We start from the raw sequence: 22,900 nt of genomic DNA on the forward strand, positions 1-22,900 counted from the left end.
AAATGGTCAGCAGCCAAAACATCTGTACAAGACTTTTTTCAGATGCTACTCTGTCGATGCTCCCCCAGCCGCTGCGTTTATTAAAACCAATGTGTTCCTGTTTTGCCAAACACCTCTTGTCTTTTCCTTTTTTAAGGTAAATTCATATTAGAGCAACATTCATATTGCTGAGAAGGTCTAACATTCCCATATTTACCTGTAGTTGTAAGACGGGCGGATGTCTTGTGCACAGTAATTGTGATGGCGCGCAGGCAGTTCACTTCTCCTTTACTCCCACACACCACGTTCTCTGCTGTAATCAGCAGCTTTCCCTCCACGAAATCCTAAAAACACAGACATAGTAGCACATAGCATCTTTTTTTGCTTTTTTCTATTAAACACAAAGTCATCTTAAAAAGTAGTACAATCACAACCCTTTCAATGCACATTATCTACAAAAACACTCAGAGGAAAAAATATGGAAAGTGCCAGTGTGCTATATATAAGTAAAACAGGTAAAACATCCCTAATATTATGACTGGGGAGGTATGAGGTTAATTCAACATTGTTGACTATTTTTAGGTCTAGCTTAGAGATGGCTTTGGCTGTCAGACCAACTTCATGCATTCCTTCAAATCATAATAAATGTACATAAATATATGTACACATAAAGGGCCTTTTGGCAGCCGTGTTCATCCACTGGTCTGTCATTCACTTTTTGATTCCTCATACCTCTGCCTATATCATGGGACAATGGGTGAGCCCAGTTCAGCTATTAAGCTATTAAGTCCCTTGGGAATGTTGTACGTTTGCTCTTGCACATGTGCACATCCAGCTAGAAAGAAGTGCACCTCAGTGACGGAGCTGTAGGCCAATCTCTGCTTTAGTTCTATGTTTTTTTGTTATAAATTGTTTTCGCAAAGGGCCATTTTTTGTAATTACTTTATTTTTTCAAACATAGGCATGCCGCATTTAGACAGCAGCATTTTTAAATTTTTTTCTTTTAAACTTTTAATGTCTAATGCATATGTTTGAAAACAAATCTTGGCTTTGTCGATGAAAGGCGTATGTGATTTGCCAATGCTTCTTTAATACTGCATTTCCTTTGAGTGAGGTGGAGGAGGGCTAGTTTCCTGGAGCATCAATAGATGTCACATTAGGCAAGTGCTTTGCAAAGGCCAGGAGGATGAGACTCAATCTGCCACAGTTTGACTAACTTTTTGTAAATTCTGGCCATCCTGCCGTGCAAGCCGAGTTACTTCCACAACGGTAACTTGAAGTGCTGCGGTTTGACCACATCCAATATTATCCAGTGCTTCAAATGGGCTACTTTGTCCGGTACTGAGTACCGGCACTTTTATTATTTTGAGAAGGAGAGTACCTGCTCTTCTCAAGAGAAACATAATACTTTTAATTGGAAAGTACCGACACTTCTCAGAAACAAGCAGGCACTTTGATACGGAGTACCTGCACTTCTTTTTTCCATTTCAGGCACTGATATTTCCGCATGTGCTACCAGGGACAAACCTCCAGTTCACACCTGGAGAACCGTGCCCCCTATGCATGTAATGACATCAATAGTTCGCTCCTACCTATTTCTGCATGTTACTCTTCATCCCATAGGAGGCTACAGGGAATCAGCTCTAATTACCAATAGCCCCGGTTTAACCCTTTAGTGAATATAATGTGGGAGCAGGTATGATGTGGATCGGCAAGAGAACACTTCCAATCAGGAAAACTGTGACTTTATTTATTTATTTATTTATGTATGTGTTTGCTTGTTTGTTTGTTTGATGTATATTTACTTACTTGTTGATGGATAATCTGCCTCAGGGGGAATCGGAGTACTTAATAACCGCACACACTGCAGTGCGGGCAAGCCCTGGAGAGAAAGGAGGGGGTGAGGAGAGATCTTTCTCGTACCTGCACCAGGCTGTAGTCGCACGTCCCGTGGAACGAGTATCTCTTCCGGTCAAAGGTCACGTAGTGAGGATCCCCCAGTAAGAAGCACTCCGCTGCACACTTCTCCTTGGAGCACTGCCAGCGCCCACCTTGGCAAACACTGTGGGCAGAAGAGAGGGGCACAATAGTCACAACCTCTGAGAACCACAGTCCAAACTCGCCTGCTTTAAATACTAACATTGCATTATTTATGTAGTGCTTCATGTCACAGTACTGCAGCTTCAAAGCGCTGTGAAGGAGAGGTATTATTCGTATCCTACTGCATTGACGCTCATTGCGTTGACCACAGAAGGATGAAAGGCTGTGTCTATACCACTGGAATTCAACCCCATAACTTCTGATTGGAAGAAATACCATTTCATCTCATTAAGATTGGCAAACCTGATAAGATTTAAGGAAGGCTGTACAGAGAAAGGAAAACTATTTTATTTAATTAGGATTGACAAAATTGACTAGATGGGGAACCTAACTTAAAGATAACTGTGTAGAGAAAAATTAAATTGCCTACATTTTTACACATTAAATTTTAGTGGCGAAAATGTATTTTGATCGTGGCAAAATGTTGGATCCTTTGGTAGGCACAATGAAGCCTTTTATTTATTTTATTTTACTGTTCTTCAGGTCTCGGTACAGAACTTCTTCCAGTCCTCTCCAAGGAAGCAATCAGGCCCTGATGCGGTGTGACTCAACCTCGTCCTTGTTTCACAAACCGAATGGCGCTGGCTTATTCTAGATTATGAGCTTAGATCAAATAAATAAGTGCTAAGAACCATCTCTCACACCTCCTCCATCACACTGCTAGGCGCGGTGCCCCAAGGCAAGATAACAGCACCTCTCTCCACATTCACACAGGACATAACATGCTTATGGCATAAGACCACAACAAATAGAACTCTGTGCCAACCTCACAGGCAGGTACCAGTCAGAAAATGTAATGTACCCCCCATATAGGGGGTTTAAAATGCTATATACATGTTACACTATACACTATACACAATGCAAGCCATTTTCGGCTTGGCTTTGATTGCACCATTTGTACCAAATATCTTATAAATATATGAAATGAAGGGAGTCAGCTGTAAACTAGTGAATCGTAGTCTTTGTGCTGTTTCTTTTTATGCATGACGTGTTGAGTTTATCTATTGCACGATCAGCATATACATTTTCTCATGTCATTGGTCTATAATGGTGAGGACCACTGGAAGTATGCAATTTTGCGGCAGCAGCGTTTTCCGCATATTTATGGATTTGCCGTATTGCCACATGATCTATCATATGCCGTATAATCTGCTGATTTCAACAACAAAATATTTCTAGGCCGAATAGTCCAAAAGTTACTAAAACACCTGTTGCCGCACTGTGGAAGGCCTTTTGCAAAGGTTGACTGGTCACCTTTCTGTTGATTATTGATATATTCTCGGGTATTCGTGGGTATTAAACAGATATTAATGAGATGAAACCTATGTCCAGACAGTGTTAAGAAGTGTAAAAATGACAAATAAAAAGTAATGCTATCACATAAATGTGCAGCATAATGCTTAATATTTTCCCTTTTCTTGTTGCATGATTTAATCAACTCTGCTACATAATTTGGTCCTGCCCAGCCACATAATTCCACTGGCCCTGCTTATAGTACAGAAGTACACAGCTGCCAAGTGGGGGTCAAGAACTGCTATAATTACTTGATTAGCCAAACACAGAGGTGCCTGACATAAGGAAGAGAGTGGTCTACTTTTTCTTCCAAAGATTGCTCCCTTTAGAAGGTTCAAAATGGGTACACATTCTGCAATGTTTGTGGGTGTCAGTCAATTTTCCTAATAACAGCACGCAAAATGCAGCACCGAAAAATGTAGCAGCGTTTATTGCCAACTATTCCCACAGGGAAAGCTTCACTTTAAAGTGATGGAGGAGCCGACACTGATAAGCATTTTATAAGAGATTACTAGCACAAATGCTGAAACCTTTCTGTCACCCCTAGCAACCTGTGTTTGAAGTTATTGTCAAGTGCTGGCAGGGTGTTATCGAGTTGTTAGGTCCCAACTTTAAAGTCTTAATGGCAGATTTACTAAGATTTTAAGCCGTGTTTATATCACAAAAGTGACGCAATTCGGCGCAAAATCTTTTTTTCGGATTTACATTCCAGTGCTAAACTTGTTTAGCGCTGGAAATAATGTGAAAGTAACGTAAAGCAGTGCACAGCGCTGCTTTGAATTACTTAGCGCCAAGGGGACGCATCATGGGTGGAGCATGGGCGCCCCCATGCAACCACCCATGGTTTCTGGTGCTAAACCTAATTTACTAAACAAAGTAGACAGGGTTTAGCGCTCTTTTAAAGTAGGCGCAAGGAAGGAGAAATGCTTTAATTTCTCCTTCCTTTTTCCGACTTTGTACATGTGCTGCACTTTACAGCACACATTCAAAGTCGGAAAAGGGTTGAAGTCAGTCTATGCATGGTATTTTGTACTGTAAGCGCACCCTTGCAGTACAAAACCTATGCTACACTCACGGAGACACCCTTGCACTATGGCGCAAAGGTGTGTGCGTGGCGTACGGTTGCACATTTCTGCACCGGCATTAGGGAGAGGGGAGGAGAGTGCCTTATTTCAATCAATTTGGCGCTCTACAGCTCTCTCCTCACGCAGCGCACCGCAGCATTTACAGCTGCTGCACTGCGCTCTGTCAGAACTTGGTAAATCTGGCCCTTACTCTGTTGTGATTCATATAGTAATACAAAACACAATTTTAGGACCTCATTGCGGAGTCCCTGTTATTTTGGCGCAGGGGTATAGGGTCAGGAATTACCAATGTCAGTTGCAATCCCTGCGCCTAATATAGGCATTACAAGCTATTTTACCCAAACTAGAGGAATACAGGGCCCAATTCTGCTTTCTCCTCAAATTCAGGGGGAAAGCAGGCCAAATCAGGTGTAACAGGTGGTGAATGGCAGGGGAACCTTTGTGTTGGCTCATGGGGTGGGTGGCGGAGAGTGGGAGGTCGAGGGAGGACAGACTAAGAGGGAGACTAGCTGGAGGGATCACTTCAAGCTCCCCCTGTGGCAGTGCTTAATTTGAGCCGGTGGTTTCCGGTGCTAGGCACAGGCACATAATTGACAACACCGGGACTTATGACACCTACCACATGGTGGCACTGTTTGTGTAATGTGGAGAGGACCACAACACAGTTGTTTATTAGGCAAATAGATATTAAAACAACTAATACCTGCCTCCCAAACCATTCTTACAGCTTTGAGGGGCCTCAAACACTCTGAATTGTCATACTTGTAGTAGTGTGATGAATAGCAGTCTTGTAAATACTATCGTTGGCAGTGACGGCAGTCGCAATGGGTGGTGCAAGCTGGGGTGGCCTCTTGACGAGGGCCCTGTCACTTATATTTTTTACAAATTAAACACTGTGGGCAGAAGCAAGGTGAGCAGGGCCGGGCACAGCAGATGCCTGCATCATTGCACATGCGTCCGGTGCTCCTGAGTCCAGGATTACCATTTGTGGTAGTTTCAGAAGCAGTAATCAGAGACCCGGAAAAACTGGGCTACTCAGAATGGCTACTAAAAATGGTCCAGGGGTTACTGCTCCAGGCCAATCATAACGAAGGCCTTATTAGTGGTTGCCTTGGCACCAGATATACTCCGCAAATCACAGGCTACGACCCAGAAGGAAGATTTCCCTGTAAGACTGCAGTAAGCCAACGTGAACATATTGGGCCTCATTACAACAACTCCAGTAACCTGCCCTGCAACTCCAACATCTCTTCTGCCACAAAACGAAAGCACTGCAAACAACAAACGCTCACATTCTGTTGTCCCCGTGAGATTGTGGTACATTTTTACCACAAATGGCAGGTTGGTTGTAAATATTTACCGCACATAGAGTGTAAATGCGTGAAGTGTTGTAATGGTGCCCTTTTGGGAACTTTGTGTTACAAGAGAAACACAAAATTCCCAAAATTATGCGAATTACGCTGAAGTAATTTAAATTTCGCCCAGGCCTAGTGAGAATGCTGTCTAGGATAGCATTTCTACTGGATGAATTCTATTTCAGTACAAAATCCTACTCCTTGACAAATTCTAAAACATTCCACACACTGTATGAGTATTGTACAGTGCAGCAAACATGCAATGTGTGGAAGGTTTGCATCTGTCTCGAGGAGGCATATTATTTTATGCAAAGCCTAGTCTGGTTATCTTAGTAGATCAGGCTTCAATTCGCATCTATCCCAAGGATCCTAGGGGACGACTACAACTGCGCGCTCAACATTGCTCTAGACAGATCCCACCCACCACCACCACATTCACCCGCACCGAAGCAGACGGAGCGCTTTCAAAGTTGGGTTACACACTGGGCGCTAATAGACGCTTGGAGAGCACACCACCCTCTGTCACGTCTCTACTCATTCCATTCTATTCCGCATAACCTACGGATCCGATTAGATAGATTTTTATGTTCCCCATTACTGATTCCTAAAGTGCAGCACACGGTTTACCTAGGCCGCGTGATTTCGGATCACGATGCACACATCTTGCGTATTCAATGGAGGCCCCCTCACCCTCCGGTGCCCACTTGGCGCCTCCCACGCGACTGTCTGACGGACCAAGTGTTCAAACACGACCACAAACAAGACATACAGGACTACTTTTCCAACAACTCGGGGACGGCCTCCTCCAAACTGGTTGAATGGGACGCATTTAAGATAGTGGCTCGGGGAGCATGCATTAAACAAATAATAGGGGTGAAGCGCACACTAGAACCCACACTCACCACCACAGAACTGAAGTTGGCCACCCTCACACGACAGGAAGATACCAATGCTGCAACAGCAGCACAAGTAGCGGCAGCAAAAACACAGTACGCTGCAGCCATGGCAGACCTACGCAAATACAACTTTAGAGCCTACGCCTCTCGAATGCATAAAGAAAGAGATAAAACGGGCACACTCCTAGCTTGGCTAGCAAAACCAGACACAGACACAAAACCCACCACCGAGATAATAGACCCTTCCGGTAACCTAGTGCGATCCCAAATGGACATCCTAACTGCATTCCAGCATTATTATACTACAATTTACCGCACCCCATCACATCTCAGACAGGAGGCGATCAGCCACTTTCTGGACCCCCTATCTATTCCACACATCTCAGAATCAGAGAAAAACACCCTAGACGCGAAAATAATACCGACTGACGTCACCCACGCGATTCATGCGCTAGTGCGAAATAAGGCACCGGGCCTGGACGGTCTACCTCTTGAGTATTACAGCACCTTCTCCCCCCTGCTAGTCCCTCGCCTAGCAGAGATGTTTGCGGTCGCACTGGAGAGGGGAGAACTGCCCAGCTCCCTCTGCGAGTCGGTCATAGTAACATTCCTTAAACCACACCGAGACCCACAACAGTTATCTTCTTATCGTCCTATCACGCTCCTCTCGGCCGACTGCAAAATACTGGGGAAAATTCTGGCAGATAGGTACGAACAAATTCTGCGACCCTTAGTCCATCCAGATCAATGCGGGTTTGTACCCGGCAGAAATACATCACCAAACATACGTCGCTTGTTCCATATTCAGGATCAAGTGGAAAATACACACCCTAACGCGGCCTGCTTAATCTTAGACCTTGAAAAGGCCTTTGACACTCTCACTTGGCCACACCTTTTCGCTGTGTTGCAACGAGCAGGGATGGACCCAACCCTCCTCACGTACACACGGCTCCTCTACACCGCGCTCACATTCCATATTCGACTGGGCCAATACATATCATCATCATTCAAGGTTGAGAGGGGGACAAGACAAGGGTGCCCACTATCGCCCCTGATCTTTGCCTTACCGGTAGAACCGCTGGCAATCCGATTACGCGAGGAGGGAACCAAATGGGGCATCCCCATAGCGGACACCGTCCATAGCGTCTCCATGTACGTGGACGACCTCTTACTATATATCCGAGATATCACCACCGACCTCACACCCATCTGGACAACCCTAACGGAGTTCGCGGAGGCGTCCGGTCTTAAAGTAAACTGGGACAACTCTGCACTATACCCATTACACCCAAACCTGGTCTTTCTTTGGATCTCAGGTCGTTGCCTTCCCTACAGAGATTCCGAAGCGCCCTCAAAACCTGCCTCTTCCTGCAAGCCTATGTGTAAGGTGGTATACTGATATTTTTATCTCTTTTAATAGGCGCCTTGATACCTGCGGGTTATTGTTTTGCGCAATATAAATTATTTTCAATCAATCAATCAAACCTCGTGCCACAAGAGGTACGAATTGGTATGCAGAGCCTAATTTGGAGCACACACGCCCCCCGATATCTCGGCGTCCACCTATACCACTCCCCCACTGACTTATATGAGGGCAACCATCGCAAAGTGCTGGCCGGCATTAGATTGGCGGTGGGATTTTGGAAGAACCTCCCGCTGGCCCCGATAGGCTGCGTGGCCATAGCTAAGATGATCATTGTCCCCCGTCTGCTGTACCACTTCACGAATCTACCGGTGATCCCTTTTTTCGAGACCTAGACTCGCTCCTCCGCTCACTCATCTGGGGAGCACACAGACATCTGATAGCCCTCACTAAACTGCAATTACCCACCACACAAGGGGGCTAGGCGCCCCCTCCTTTGAATCGTACTTTCCAGCAGCGCAGTTACAATGGCTATCGTGCTGGACAGCAGGTAGGAATACAGGAGAAACTCATACATCCCAGGGCCCGTTCCCTACCCCGGAACTCCGTCGCCTACTGGTACCAGGTACTAAACCTCGACGGACGTATCCGCTACAGGTGTAGGTGGCCCGTCGATGTATGCAAAGAATCCACCGCACTTCGGCAGAGACCCCACATTACTCCCCTCGGCTACCGCTGGTCGGCTGGCCCAAGCAGGAGACATACTTTACGACAGCCATGCTCCGTGTGTGGACAGACTGTGATAAAACAGAGACAGAGGCGCTGTTCGCAGAAGGGCAGCTCAGACCTTACGACCAGCTCATGGGGGATTACGATCTACCCTGGGGACAGTTTTGAATTCACCGACAGCTCCTAGAACATTTTCGGCCACACTCTGACCTTTCTACAGGCGAGCCAAAGACACACCCGGTCATTCACACCATGCTACATATGGGTACAGGTCGGCACCTAGTTACATGGCTATATAAATCCATAAGAGAGCTTACAAATAAACCACTGCTTGTTCTCCGAGCCACATGGGAGGACGAACTTGAACGTCAGCTCACAACAGGGAGTGGGAGAGGCCCTAGAGTTTCCCAAAAAAGTATCTAGGAACACACGTTTTAAAAACATACAGTTTTATGTCCTACATAGAGCGTATCAAACACCAGTGCGCCTACAGTGGTTCTACCCTGACACTCGATTTCTGTGCCCCAGATGTCACTCACCAGATGACCACTTTCACCACATGTTCTGAAGCTGCCCCACCCTACGACAGTTCTGGTCTATAGTCCTTGAGACACTTAAAGAACTCACAGGTCTTACGGATATTCACACCTGGGAGGCGGTCGCTCTCGGAATATTCCAAAGACCAAAAACACACAAAGTGCCCGTCCGCTTCACAACACTAGCAACCCTACTAGCTAAAAGAAGCATCGCCATGAACTGGCGAGCCCCATTGGGCCACCCAGTAGAGGCATGGGTGGGAGCGGTGAAAAAATGGGCGGCAGCAGAAGAAGAAACACTTCGGGAGGATGAGGTTAAAGGACTGCGAAAGCATCCCATATCTATGGAATGGGCCCCATTATCACAACAGTTCCAGCACTTACAAACGCGTACTGATTCAAGCACATCTCAACATACCACTACAGACTTGGAAGCATGTACCCCGAACGAGAGTACACATAACACCGCCCCCACCTCCTCGACCAACGCGTGAGGCACACAAAACCCTACAGTGCACTACATGACATACTGCCACTGGCTCCGTTGTCCTAACGTTTGCCTAAAAAACAGTGTCCTGACATCTACACACTACAGCTGACCTGACCCGGACGCCCTACCCATTGCACACACCCTGGCTCCCCCCTACAATGCATCCCCAGTTTTATTCTCCCCAGTTCCCCCCGGCGTCACCGTATAGGGAAGACATGTAGACTGTAACAACAGATACCCCCTCTGAGTGCAGGATGTACGTCTTACGACTGGACAGCACTACTACTGTCGATCAAATAAGTGTAACGAGATGTGATGTGATTTTGTTGCAAAAATGTTAATAAATATATTTCACAAAAAAAAATCTTAGTAGATCAGGCTTAATTTTGACGCAAAGCTGGCTATTATAGTAGATTGGTGTGCTTATGCTGATCTGCCCAATTTACACCTAAGTAATGCCCTCTTGATGTGGTGTAAAACAGCGCAAACACCTATTTATGCTGAGAAAAGGGCACTTTTCCAGTGAAAATATGTTTTGTATTTGAGAGGCTACACCTTCCCTACACTACAAATCGACCTGGCACTACTTTCCATTTCATGGTGTGGAAGAGGGGGGCAAAAGGCAAAATGGACTGCAAAAGTGCAGAGTCTTGGCAAACGAGACGAAAAGCTGATTTTTAAGGGGTTCCTGCACATATTAGTGCTCAAATGAGAGGTATACTTTCAGAATATCAGATGAATAGTGTGCAGCTGGATAGTATGCTGGCAATGGAAAACTGAGGAATTCATTGTTTAGTGCATAGGCATGTCGGATTTATGCTACTGGATTTGGATCATTAATTAAAAAAGGACAGAAAATAAGGACTGAATGATTTATTTAGTTTATTTGTAGCTCGAAGGACACACAAATAATGCCACTGACCATGTCATGAGTGAAGTAATATGTGAGGTCATAAGTAGTGCATTGCGGATCGTAAGTTATAGTTAGCTCAGGTAATATATTATTTTGATGAATATCTTACATAATCTCTTGCCTTAATATGTCTATTAAAGACACATACATATAATTTTGGAACATACATTTTTTTTGCGGGAGTCGCGCACGCAGCGAGCCCCAGCACGTATATGATGTCACGCGGGACCTGCAACCGCGCAAACATCTCGTACTGCAATGCGCATGTGTCGCAAATGCGCGGGAGTAGGAGTCGCAGACTGGTCGCATACCAATCGTGCATATCACGTGATATTAAATGTATATGATGTAACTGAAAAACACGCAGCCACCGCACACCATACGTGGATCCTTCATGACTTTTCTAAAATGGCGGCTAGAATGCGCGCACCCACCGTGATGTGTACACGACTCCGAAAAAAATTGGAATTTTTCTTTTTTAAAGAAAATAATATAAATATATTAAAATAAAAAATGAAAACAAGAAAATTAATCAATATTTCAGTTTTAATTAAAATAATTTTTTTGTGTGCAATTTTCAGAAAAATATATAATGTTATTTAATGAATAAAATATTTATAAATAAACAGTTAAAAAACTGTACAAAATCAGTACAAAAAATAGATATAACTACTATCACACTTAAAAGTTAGCATTTAAAAAACCTTTGAAATTCACTGAAAAAAAACATAGGTTTCAGAGACGTTATAGTTAGAAATTATCATTTAAAAAACCTTAGAAATTAACAGAAAAAGCCATAGGTTTCAGGGGTGTTCTAGTTAGCTGCCCATTTCACTCATACAAAACCATAGAAATTCCTCCGTTATAGTTAGTTCTGCTAACTATAACTCACGCACCCGCAATGCACTGCTGATGATGTCACATATTGCATCATTCATGACATGGTCAGTGACATCACATTGACATTAATAGAACACTATCAAATGCACTTATACACAGATATAGACATTGACACATCAGCAGTCATCTTAGTCTGTTATGCAGTCATCCTACTCACTCATGAAAAAAATGTATCGCACTTAAATTTACTCACTTACACAATTATCCAACAACACCTCATTTATTCAAACACATAGTAACTCATCGTTAATATGTTAAAAAAGCACCATTACAATTATACACTCATTCATATAATTACTCTCACAATCACTGACTCTTACACATACTTATTTATATACACCAACTCTCACATACAATGACTTTGTTGAAGATGTACAACTAAAACATATATTCGTTCACCAACACAGAAATAAATACACTCAGTCACCCAAACAACTGTTTCCACATGCACTCTTAAACCCATACACCTAGTCAATCAACCATTCACACATCTATGCATAGAGTTACACACAGCCCATCCAACCACACACAAACTCAGTGTCCCATACAAATACTCACCCAACTAATCAATAACTAATATACACACTCATGTAGTTAGTGACCAACTGATGCAGCATGTTATACAACAACAGAGACAGTGCTGCACACATTCACATAGTTTAGTTACTAATCCATGTATTAAGTGAGACACTTTTAATTACTCACTTAAAAAGACAGTCAGACAGCTACTAAATCCTCCATCTAGACAGTTATATATCCACTCAATCTTCAATACAGATTAGTGTATATATATAATACATATTTAAATTTGAAACTAAACCACATTCAGTGGATGATGTCATCAGTGATGCCATCAGTGATGTCATTTGAGATGTCATCAGTGATGTCATCAGTGATGTCACTGACCATGTCATGAATGATGCAATATGTGACATCATCAGCAGTGCATTGCGGGCGCGTGAGTTATAGTTAGCAGAACTAACTATAACGGAGGAATTTCTATGGTTTTGTATGAGTGAAAAGGGCAGCTAACTATATCACCCCTGCAACCTATGTTTTTTTCTGTGAATTTCTAAGGTTTTTTAAATGCTAATTTCTAACTATAACGTCTCTGAAACCTATGTTTTTTTTCAGTGAATATATATATATATATATATCATCATGGTACATACGTGTATAGTTAGGAACAGAAAACATATCTATATAAATTTGCCTTGATGCTATAACAGAAGTTGTGATATTCTGTAATGGATATTTTTGAGGTGTGATATTACTGACCTCTATACTTTGACCTACAACCCCATGTGAAACGCCTCTTCATCGGGTGGCTGTGTGAAGAGTGCTGTAACCGTGACATGTATTGGTACCCTGTGAGTTGGCAGGTTCACAGATCTCTGTCCTTCTAATAATGCCCCCTGATCCGAATTTGTGTTTCTGGTTTGACTAAGACCATTCTCAAAAGCAAAGATGTGTCCCAGACACACATTTGAAAGGTATTCAAGATTTGTAACTTAAGTTCCAGTTACCCTACTAAAAACTATGAAATCCTGTTTTGAACTGTTTAAGAAGCTTTTAGTTTCAAACTGTCACTTACAGAAGGGTAGTTTATGCCAAACTTTTTTTTTTATTTTACAATTTGGCATAGTCGACTATGGGGGTTTTGGTTCCCTAGGCAAAAACTTTCAAGTCCGGCCTATCATACTTGCCCTACAGGGAAGATGCACATACACACACCTACACAACACATACTCAAAACACACCAACTAATTAGCAAAGTATTTAACATATACATTGCACCCTTAAATAGGACTATTGGCAATGATACATTTTGCAAGATACAGCCAGACTTCCTAGCTGTAGATATCTATCTGCTGCCACCCTGTGAGTGTGAGACTTCCTATCAAGGATGAAGCACAAATTCATAATTAAAGAGATTGCCTTAAGGACCCAAACACTCTTAACATTATCATTTATATTTCAAACTCTTCAACTTCATGACAGGGATACACAAAAAACACAACTGTGTCTTGATGTGTGAGACTTGCAATCATATTCAGTTTTTATCAGCACTCTGAAGCAGCCTCCAGACTTTTAAAGCTATATGAAAACAACGAAAATATTAAATAGGATTTCAAATATAAATGTATGGGGAACATTTGGATATACCTTTCACCTATCGTAAGTCAAATGCATCTCTTTCACACTCAACTAGGGAATTATTTAATTTTGAACTCAAAGTGATAATATTTTAAAATCAATAATCTTTGTTAACATATTTAAAAGTGTACATTTCACCATGCCTGAATAAATAAAATGTTGCATTACAAAAAGATCATGATTTTGTTTGTAAGACAGTGGGCTTCAGTCCTGCTAATCACTTTTATATGTCCTTTGAGAAGAAAACACTATAGCAATTCAGCCTTCAAGCTGGGATAACATGAATCATGGAATGAAAGTATTTTACTTCCATTTAACTCTTGCTTCCCTAAGCAAATGTCTGACTGTGCCCGAAGACTGCCAGCTCTACAGTTTTGTCTAGCACTAGGCAGGGCCATATCAAGCTTCGTAGCGCTGTCTTAGGGTGTGTAGGAATCTGTGGCTCAAAGAATATGGCAGGAGGATCCTCTCCAATTATAAGACAAAGGCATGACAATCATTGGAATCTTTTCGGGGATCATGTGACTGGGACCTTGGAAACTGAGCGGTAAAGGTGTTCGGGTGTCTACCACCGACATAAAATACATGGTAATTCACAGACCAGGGTAATCTCATAGATGGTATTGCCAGTTGTGACAGGCCTGGAGAAGAGTGACAAGCTTGAGACCATATTACTCCAGATGTGGCAAGCCTGTATGAGACTCATTGTAAGACACTGGCGATGACCCATAGAGCAGGCAGCAGAAGAGCCAGTTGTCTCTCCGCAGGCTTCGCCAAGGCATAGGACTCCCGGACTGAAAGGTAACTTCTCCACCTATTACACTCACCTTCTGTCAGATCTATTGAGTCTCCGCCAGTCCTTAATTTGTCAAAACACAAGTGCCAAGGCCCGAGGGGTTTCTCAGTAGACCACTGTGGTTGGCACTACCTGCAGCCCCTGCCAGCACCAAATGCTAAGCATCATACAGTACAAGTGTGATGTTTTGGACAACTTCAGGTCACCTCAAGCTAAACGGATGGCCTGGACCCACTGGTTTTATTAGATTTTTGAAGTACATTAAGCACTTTAGTGCTCAAACATAGTTGGGAGCACCAGCATGAGGAAGACTGTCTTACATAAGTGCCAGTGTTTAGGAATAGGTTCCCGTGCTGAGCACTGGCACAAATTAATGGCTAGTCTCTGCTTTTGAATGGCATTAGATCTGCACATGACATGATACGTGCCACTGATCTCGCGACCCCAAATGAAATGGAAAGCTATTTAATTTTAACTTTAATTAATATTAAATTAACATACATGAATAATTATCCCTTCATCCCAATTCTGAATTGGCTAGAATTCATACTTACTAATCTTCATTGTCAAAGTACATTAATGAAAACAAATGATTTACTCCTGCTTGGTGTCAATGTGCTAATCTTTCGGATGAACGACGGAATGAATGGGGGTATTTTTGTAGTGCACTTCCATTCGTAGGCCTCTTGGTGCTTGGACTCCATTACTCCCATCAGTATTGTTACCTGCAGCCCTGTCCTGATTTCAGCATGTAAAACAGGTTAGACATCTTTGTCTGGAACCCTGAGGCATCCATCCCCAATAAAGGGGCAGTAGTGTAAGCCGCAGTAATACTTACCATTGGTTGCACTTCTGCCGGGTGACAGCCCCCGGCGGGTACTTCAGTCGTCGGTAGTAACAGGGGCACTCCACCTCTTTCACACAGACACCATCCTCCAGGTAAAGCCCTGGTGGGCACTCGCAGCCGCTCACACAGTCGTCGCGACATGATCCCTGTTCAGAAGTGCCAACCGTGGCACAGCTGGCGGGGCAAGAGGAAACACAGTCGGAGTACTCCTTGCCCCTCCCACACTGCTTATCTGAAAAGATAACACACAGAACATTCAAATAGTGCCAGAGAAACGCCCAATGTCAAACACAGCATTAATACTTCAACTAGGAACTGCCAGCCCCAATCTCAGAGACAACTACAGCAGACCGTACAATAAATCACTGCCATTCAAACAAAAAAGACTGGAATAAGGCAAAAGAAGAAAGCATAAAGGTATCTCGTGATAAGTCAAGAAGAGAGTAACTGAAGGAAGCAAGATGTGAGATTGGAAAGGATCCGGGAAGGGCTCATTGAAGGGGATGAGTATCTGAGGGACTGGCCAAGATAGTGAGTAGTTTATGGAGTGAAGAGGTGAGTGACAGAAAGTGTAGAAGAGTGAGGGGAAGAGGTGATAGGGGACCAGAGAGATGGCGTGCAAGAGATCGAGTAGGAGACCGTGTGGGTATATGGTACAATCTTGAAGTTGCTGAGACTGTCAGTAAGATAGCTCCATGGGTTAAAGCACTTCCGAGCTTTGTGTGCAGTCTTAATGACACAGGCCTGAATCTCTGAAGGGCTGAGTTAGACACATTTCTGAAGACTGGACTCGAGCAAGGCATGTTAACAAGACATGTAAATGAGAAGGGAGTTGGGATACTCAGCAACTACAATGCAAATGATTGTGCAGGGTTTGTGCTGCAGCTACTAGTGAACAGGTGTTTGTGTAGCATGTTTGTAAGATACACAGAAGGAAACCCCCTCTACCTAATGAACTTTAAATGTCAGGTTTAGGACTGGGGAAAGAAACAAGACAAAGCTTTAAAAAAAGGTCTTACCATCCTGATTTACTTATCACACCAGAGACATCACAGAGTGAACCGGCCCAGATCAGTGAATCAGGATAGCAGGACCTCCTCTCAAAGCTTTGTGTGGCATGATTGTACAGCGGAACTGGACCTGTTGGTTTGCTCTCCTAGGGTTGTGCAGATGTTTCTGCAGTTCCTGTAGTACCGCTGTTTGTACATTTACTATAGTAGAAATATTGCTCTAACTACTCGACTCACAAGGTTGTATGATCGCCATGGTGCACAGGCATCAGCTAATGTGACGCAGGAGTTGATGCACCGAATGCGCAGTTTCACTGGTGAACATTTTCATATATCTGTTTCTACTATAGCTGCATGAGCATCTACTGTTCATATACAACATGTATGTCCTGCAACAACTATACTAGAGATACGTGTGGTTCTCATGTTAGGCACCAGCATTTCCACATACACACAGCATGTAGGGATAATTCTACATCATGTGTGCGCTTTAGGTCAAACACTATGCCACCTGATGGTTTTACACGCATCGGGTACCGCGCGCTGGATTGCTAATCTAGCACTCCCATGACTTGTTTATGTACTCGTTCGATTGCCTTACATTGTCCTTCACGTGTATTTTGTATGATAAATTCTTCGTATTTGTCACTGGTCTTTCATCCTCTTGTAGCACTACCTTGGTCTACTGCGTACTAATTTGAGCTTCTGGTAACACCTGTGAATTGTTCAGGTATGTGGCCTTGAATAAATGTCCCCTATTGTACATTAACACCGCATGGCCATGTACATGCAATATATTATATGCTCTATATATATGTTTGTTTTGCATTCTTTGTTAAGGTTGCAGTTTAATGTGCTGGGCCCTCATGGTCCCCTTTGACTGTCGTGTTAGCTCTTACTCCATTCAGGTTCTATACTGACATTGGTGGTTCATGCCTCGTATGAGACACTGACTAGGAGCCATAGGCCTATAATGGCTTGGTCACAATAGATATGCTTACCTTTTTCATGGTTATATTCAAGTCCTTTTTCTTTTTCACTTTCCTCTTTTTTCCTTTTTCACTACTGAGTATGTGTTATCATAGGCCTGGTATGTAAATGGAGTCTCTTATGTTTGAACAAATGAGTTATTTGGTGATCACTACAATATATACTTTGGTCTTATTGCCGTCTATTAGATGTAGCTATGGTCCTTCTAGGTACTTCATCGGTCATGGTGACACAATGTGCATCGCCGGTCGGATTGACTTTGTGGCTTCTCCCGTAACATTCCTCTTTGCAGCAATGAATCCTTTTCAGTGGTCCTTCCCCAAAGGGGTATCGAGCCTTGTGGAACAGTCTTCGGCTACATACCTCTGCCTCGTCCCGCCGGATGTTTTCGACCTCCATTTCGGAGACGTATTCTGAACGTAGAAATATTCACAGTGGCTTCAACCCAAAGCTATCCTATGATAATGCTCCCTCCTCTAACACCTCCTGCAGCCTATCCCACTGAACTTTACCTTCTCAGAACACTTTTTCTCAGAATTACTTTTAAGTCCGAATGTAAGCTCTGACAGGGCCCAATCCTCTTCTTCTAACCGAACAGTGCTCCATCTCGGTTGGCCATATTTGTTTACTTTGACCCGCCCAGACTTGTGCAATTAGATGTCTGTTGTCAGTGCTTTGATCTGACAACAGATCCTAATTTTGATCCTCCTGTATGGATTTTTGTCATTTTGGTGTCAAATAATGTTTTAAAAGTTACTCTACTTTTCTAGATTGCTGTGGAGTTTTTCTTGTGTTGTGTTTTCACTTTATTACAGCTTGTGTGCTGCATAAATACTTTACGCATTGACTCTAAGTTAAGCCTGAATACTTTTTGTGCCAAGCTACCCAGGGTTAAGCACAGGTTAATTTAGAGATTTTTTTGTGGTGGGATTGCGGCTGTTGCTGGACCAGGGCTTACACCCAAGTCGAACAACAACCCAACTTCTCACATGCCCTTAATGCAGAGAAGTAGGTCTACAGTTTTGCAGCCGCAGTGAGCACATAATATCTTTATTCGCAGAATGCACCAGCATAGAAAAAAAGGACAACAATGAGACAATGTGTTAAGCTAACCTCCAGGGCAACATGATGAATTTGTCACTTTCAGGAGAGTGTTGAGTTTCCTTAGGTAAAAGTTAAGATCACTGATATCTAATACCCAGCTATACCAATGTGCTCAGAAAGCAGCATCGTCTTCCTAACTCACATTACAAGCAGCACTGGAAAATCAAAACACTAGTTGAGGCTACGTACCACAAAACCCCAGCCTCCTCCAATTGATGAAAATGCGCTGCTGGGCGCACTCCCTGGCATAGCTGGCGAAGGAGTCACACACAGTGGCAGCTCTTTTGTTGCCCCTGGCCACTTCCTGGCAGTAAGAGTACATACAGGTGTCATAGAAACCAGTTGGATCCACCTGCAGAGAGAGAGAGAGAGAGAGAGAGAGAGAGAGAGAGAGAGAGAGAGAGAGAGAGAGAGATTACGTGACAACGAGCATCTAACGCCTGCCAAGAGCCCATTCCTTGGACTTAAAGTGTCTTACCTGGTAAAAACGTATTTCTTTGCTAGGCTGCTCATGAACCTTTACTTGTGAAATATGCATTAAATATGTGACAACAATTAAATAATTTATCTTCAAGAAATGGGTTTCATGTGTTATAAAACTGTGTCTAATTACTAGAAAATGTCATAATAAATACATTTAGAGTCGTTTAAAGAAACACTTTAAAAAGTGTGTTCGTTAAAACTCTCAAATGAATTTACTAAAAGAGCAATGTTCTTTTCAAGTAAGTTACATTTTCAGTTTCTGAATGGATAAATTGATCTACTGGCAGATTGTTCCTGTCATGAGCGGAAATTCAGTCTGATCAGTGCACGCATTAATAATTTGGCCCTGAGTGATATTTAATTATCATACGTTAATCCAACCGCTGCGGCGCTTGGACTTTGGCAGTGCATGGCGGGAGGGTTGTCTGCAGGGCCAGGCCTGCAGCTAAACCCCCACCTTCAGCCAACCCCACACCGCGCAAGGATTTTCGCCATGTGCGGTGGGGTTTGGCCACATGGCCAGGCCTACTGGCCAACCCCCAAAAAGACAGACAACCTGGGAGGGGGGCATGCAGCTCCCCTCCACAGGCCAATTCGGCTCGGGACCCTATCCTGTGGGGTTTGCCACATTGTTTTAGGGGAGGGGGGTATGTGGTACCCCTCCTCAAGTTTTTGGGACTTGAGGACTACTTCCTGGGGCGCACCAGTGGATTTATGGGGGCTTCCAGGGCTCAGCTGTATTGTAATTGGAGAGGAGCCGTGCAGCCCCCCTCTTGGGCCAATTTCTGGCCCCCATCTTCCAGGGCCCAAATGTATTAAAAGGGGGAGACGGGCATGCAGGCCCCCTCCCTGGGCCAATTTGGCCCCAAGTATCCCTCCTCCTTGTCTAATGGGGAGGGGGGTACGCAAACCCCCTCCCCCGAGCCATCATCAGACCAAGGTATCCCATCGCCTGGGGTCTCACCAGTTAAAAGTGAGGGAGTGGGGACGCGCTGACCCTCTCCCCAGGTCGAATTCTGCTCCAGGGGCCCAGCTAATTTGTGAAAGGGGGTGCTGCACTGCCCTGCCCCCCTCCATCAGTTAATTTCAGCCCCCGCTTTCTGGGTTGATTATTTTCCCCAGAAACCCCATTACCTCAGGGCTCAGTGAATAAAGGGTGGGTGCCCTAGAGCCCTCCCAGGGCACCCACTGCATGACTGTTGGGGGATGCGGGAGAGAGTCCCAATGCCCCCTCGGCTCCGCCAGCTCCCAGCCTTGAAAGGAAACCAGCATTGCTCCTGCCAGCTGGGAGCAGCTAAATATGCTGGTCCCTGTGGAAGAGAGCAATTTTTTCCTGTCCACTTCAGCACGGTCAGGAAAACAGGAGAAAATACCACTCCCAGTGGGCAGGAGCATTTTTCTTGCTACTGCCTGCTGGGAGGACACCTAGTGTTTGATCTTGCTTGGCTGGAGCTTTGAAATTGCTCCCTTCATGTGAGTGCAAACACATGTTTTCCTGCTCACACCAGTGTGGGCAGGGAAACTGCTGTGTCCCGGGGGCCCTCTTCCCTTTATTATCACGGCCGGGCCCTGGGTGGTGGCAGTCCCCAGACTGAATTTTGCCCCCCTCCCACTATGAAATAAGTCTGGGCCCCTATATATTGAATAATGAATTCCCTGGGGACCTGGCCAACCCGGGGAGTTCGTTAAATACTAGCACAGAACAGGCTTGCATTTTTTTTTCTCCCATGGATCCTCTGATCATCCATGAATATTATTTTTTACAAAAAGCTCTTATGGTGCCACCCACAGGCCTGGGAGGGTCAGGGTATTACTACATTTCCCCTTTATCTTCTTTTAATGTTTTTTTGGGACTAGGCCAAGGCTGAGTCCCAAGACAGCTGCCACCACTTCCTGGTTGAATCCATGAGATCTGTCGGATCTGCTGACGGTCCATGTCCATAGATGTACACTATGAATGGATTCACAAAAAGTTCTCTTTCTGGACCAAGAGCTAGCTTTCTGCCAAATTTGGTGTAAATCTGTTCAGCAGTTTGGGCTGCAGGCGTGTTAAAATCCATATGGGAAATTGCATGTGGAAAACGCATTTTAAGACCCCCTCCTTTTTCTCGGCCCCCACTTGATGAATCACTCTAAAACTTTCCAGACAGCAGCTGTTGTGAGTATCAAACTAGTATTAAAAATATTGGGAAGATTCATCAAACAGCACAAAAGTTATTAGCAAAACAAAGAACGCTTTTTCTATGAACACTAGGTCCTAACTATAACTCTATAACTACCTTCTGGCGACCCTGCACCAAACAGCGAAAAGCACTGACAGGAACCGCTGGGATAGAGATTTCTGCCAATGCTTTATAAATGACCACCAGCTTGGCAGTCATTTATACATTTGGCTAGTGGTCTACTCACTGGGAGGACACAGTAATCTACTCTGTTCCTCTGATGTCCCCTACAGCAACCTTTTCCTTCCAGAGCGTGAACCCAGACATCAGTCATTTGCTTGCACACACGTCCACCACAGCCATGTCTATGTTGCCGAGCATCTGCCCGCTCGCATCACTGTGAATAGTTTGGACCTGCTAGTCCACATCTATGAATCTGAAAATCTGCCAATGTTGGAATAATTTCTACAGTGCAATGGCACTAGGAAGGAAGGGGGCTTAAAAGGATGGGCATGTGGGGAGGAGTTTCCTCCTGGACACTGACTGAGCAGCCACCCATACCCTGCTCGAACAAAAATGAAGTCACCTGCAGCCGTATAGCAAGTCCTGGTGGTGTTAACCTTAAATGGCCTCCTGTGGTGTAGACAATTTCCACACAAGCTGAGACCCCACTCTATGGAAGTGTTTTGGCTCTTCTCACCGGTCAACATGTGATGGCTCCTCTATACTGGGTGACCTTGTGAAGAGTGTTGAAACCGTGTGTCACGCTGTGGTACCGTGTGAGTTAGAAAGTTTGTACTAGAATGTCTGAGGGTGCCGTTTGTATGTTGGAGTGGCACAACCTGAGGTGCTGGACTTACCTTGGAGTGGCACTGTCTGAAGGGGTCTACAAGAAGCTTCCCGCATATAGTCTCAGCCTCTGCTCTCTCTGTGGCATGGTCAGCACCATCACAGCTGTGCCCCAGCTCTGCAGCATCTTCACAGGAAACCTAATACAAGGGCAGAATTGATCAGAACTGAGCCAGAGCCAGTGACCTTTTCCCCCTGACCTCCTACCCTCTAGCTTTCATCCACCCAGTTTCTTCTTACACGCCGCTGAGTGGTTACATCTGACCTCCTTCACATCTAGTCACCCCTCGCCAGATCCGTCACTCTTCAACCAGTCTCCATCCTACTCTTACCCCAACATTCCCACAAAGCACCCCCTTTTCATCCCCCGGCTGCCTTATCATTATAGACCCTGCACCCCTACAATGGAGGATCACAAGTTCTCCTTCTCTTTCAGATCTTTCTTTCTTTCTTTCTTTCACTCTCAGTTGCCTGGTAATCCCTTTCTAGGTCAGTCTGTGCATCTCTATACAGGAATCTCAACCACTCAGTCCCTTCTCACCATTGTCAGTGTCAGGGTACGATTCTGGTGTTATGAATAGTATTTATACCTGAGAGCTGGACTCCAGGACTCTCCATGAATTGCCAAAACTTGCTGGATACGGAGATACCTTTCCACCAACCTGTGTGAAATCATCTGTTTAAAAAAAAATAGCTACTTGAAAATGATGCAATAGGAAACAGCGAAAGCATCTAGAGAATTAAGAATTCTGTGCTTAAGATGTGGTATGAAAATTGGTTTCAACCACAATATAAAGAACCAAAATGACCACTTAATGAATAGAATACTACTGACGGCACTTCCAACATTACACTTAAATATT

At 44.2% G+C, this 22,900-nt stretch overlaps 1 protein-coding gene across 1 annotated transcript in view; it reads right to left on the reverse strand.

The window, feature by feature from the left end:
- Positions 1 to 22,900, reverse strand: part of LOC146796142 (SCO-spondin-like) — a 1,481,201-nt gene that overhangs the window by 1,427,993 nt on the left and 30,308 nt on the right. Inside the window, exons 8-13 of the mRNA XM_085631266.1 lie at positions 22,628 to 22,713; positions 22,049 to 22,177; positions 18,733 to 18,895; positions 15,431 to 15,671; positions 1,903 to 2,041; positions 197 to 323 (exon numbers count right to left, since the gene is read on the reverse strand). Of these exons, the coding sequence (XP_085487392.1) occupies positions 197 to 323; positions 1,903 to 2,041; positions 15,431 to 15,671; positions 18,733 to 18,895; positions 22,049 to 22,177; positions 22,628 to 22,713 (885 nt within the window). The remainder of the gene's footprint in view (positions 1 to 196; positions 324 to 1,902; positions 2,042 to 15,430; positions 15,672 to 18,732; positions 18,896 to 22,048; positions 22,178 to 22,627; positions 22,714 to 22,900) is intronic.

The sequence above is a fragment of the Triturus cristatus genome, chromosome 10 (genome assembly GCF_964204655.1).
Source record: "Triturus cristatus chromosome 10, aTriCri1.1, whole genome shotgun sequence".
Taxonomy (NCBI): domain Eukaryota; kingdom Metazoa; phylum Chordata; class Amphibia; order Caudata; family Salamandridae; genus Triturus; species Triturus cristatus.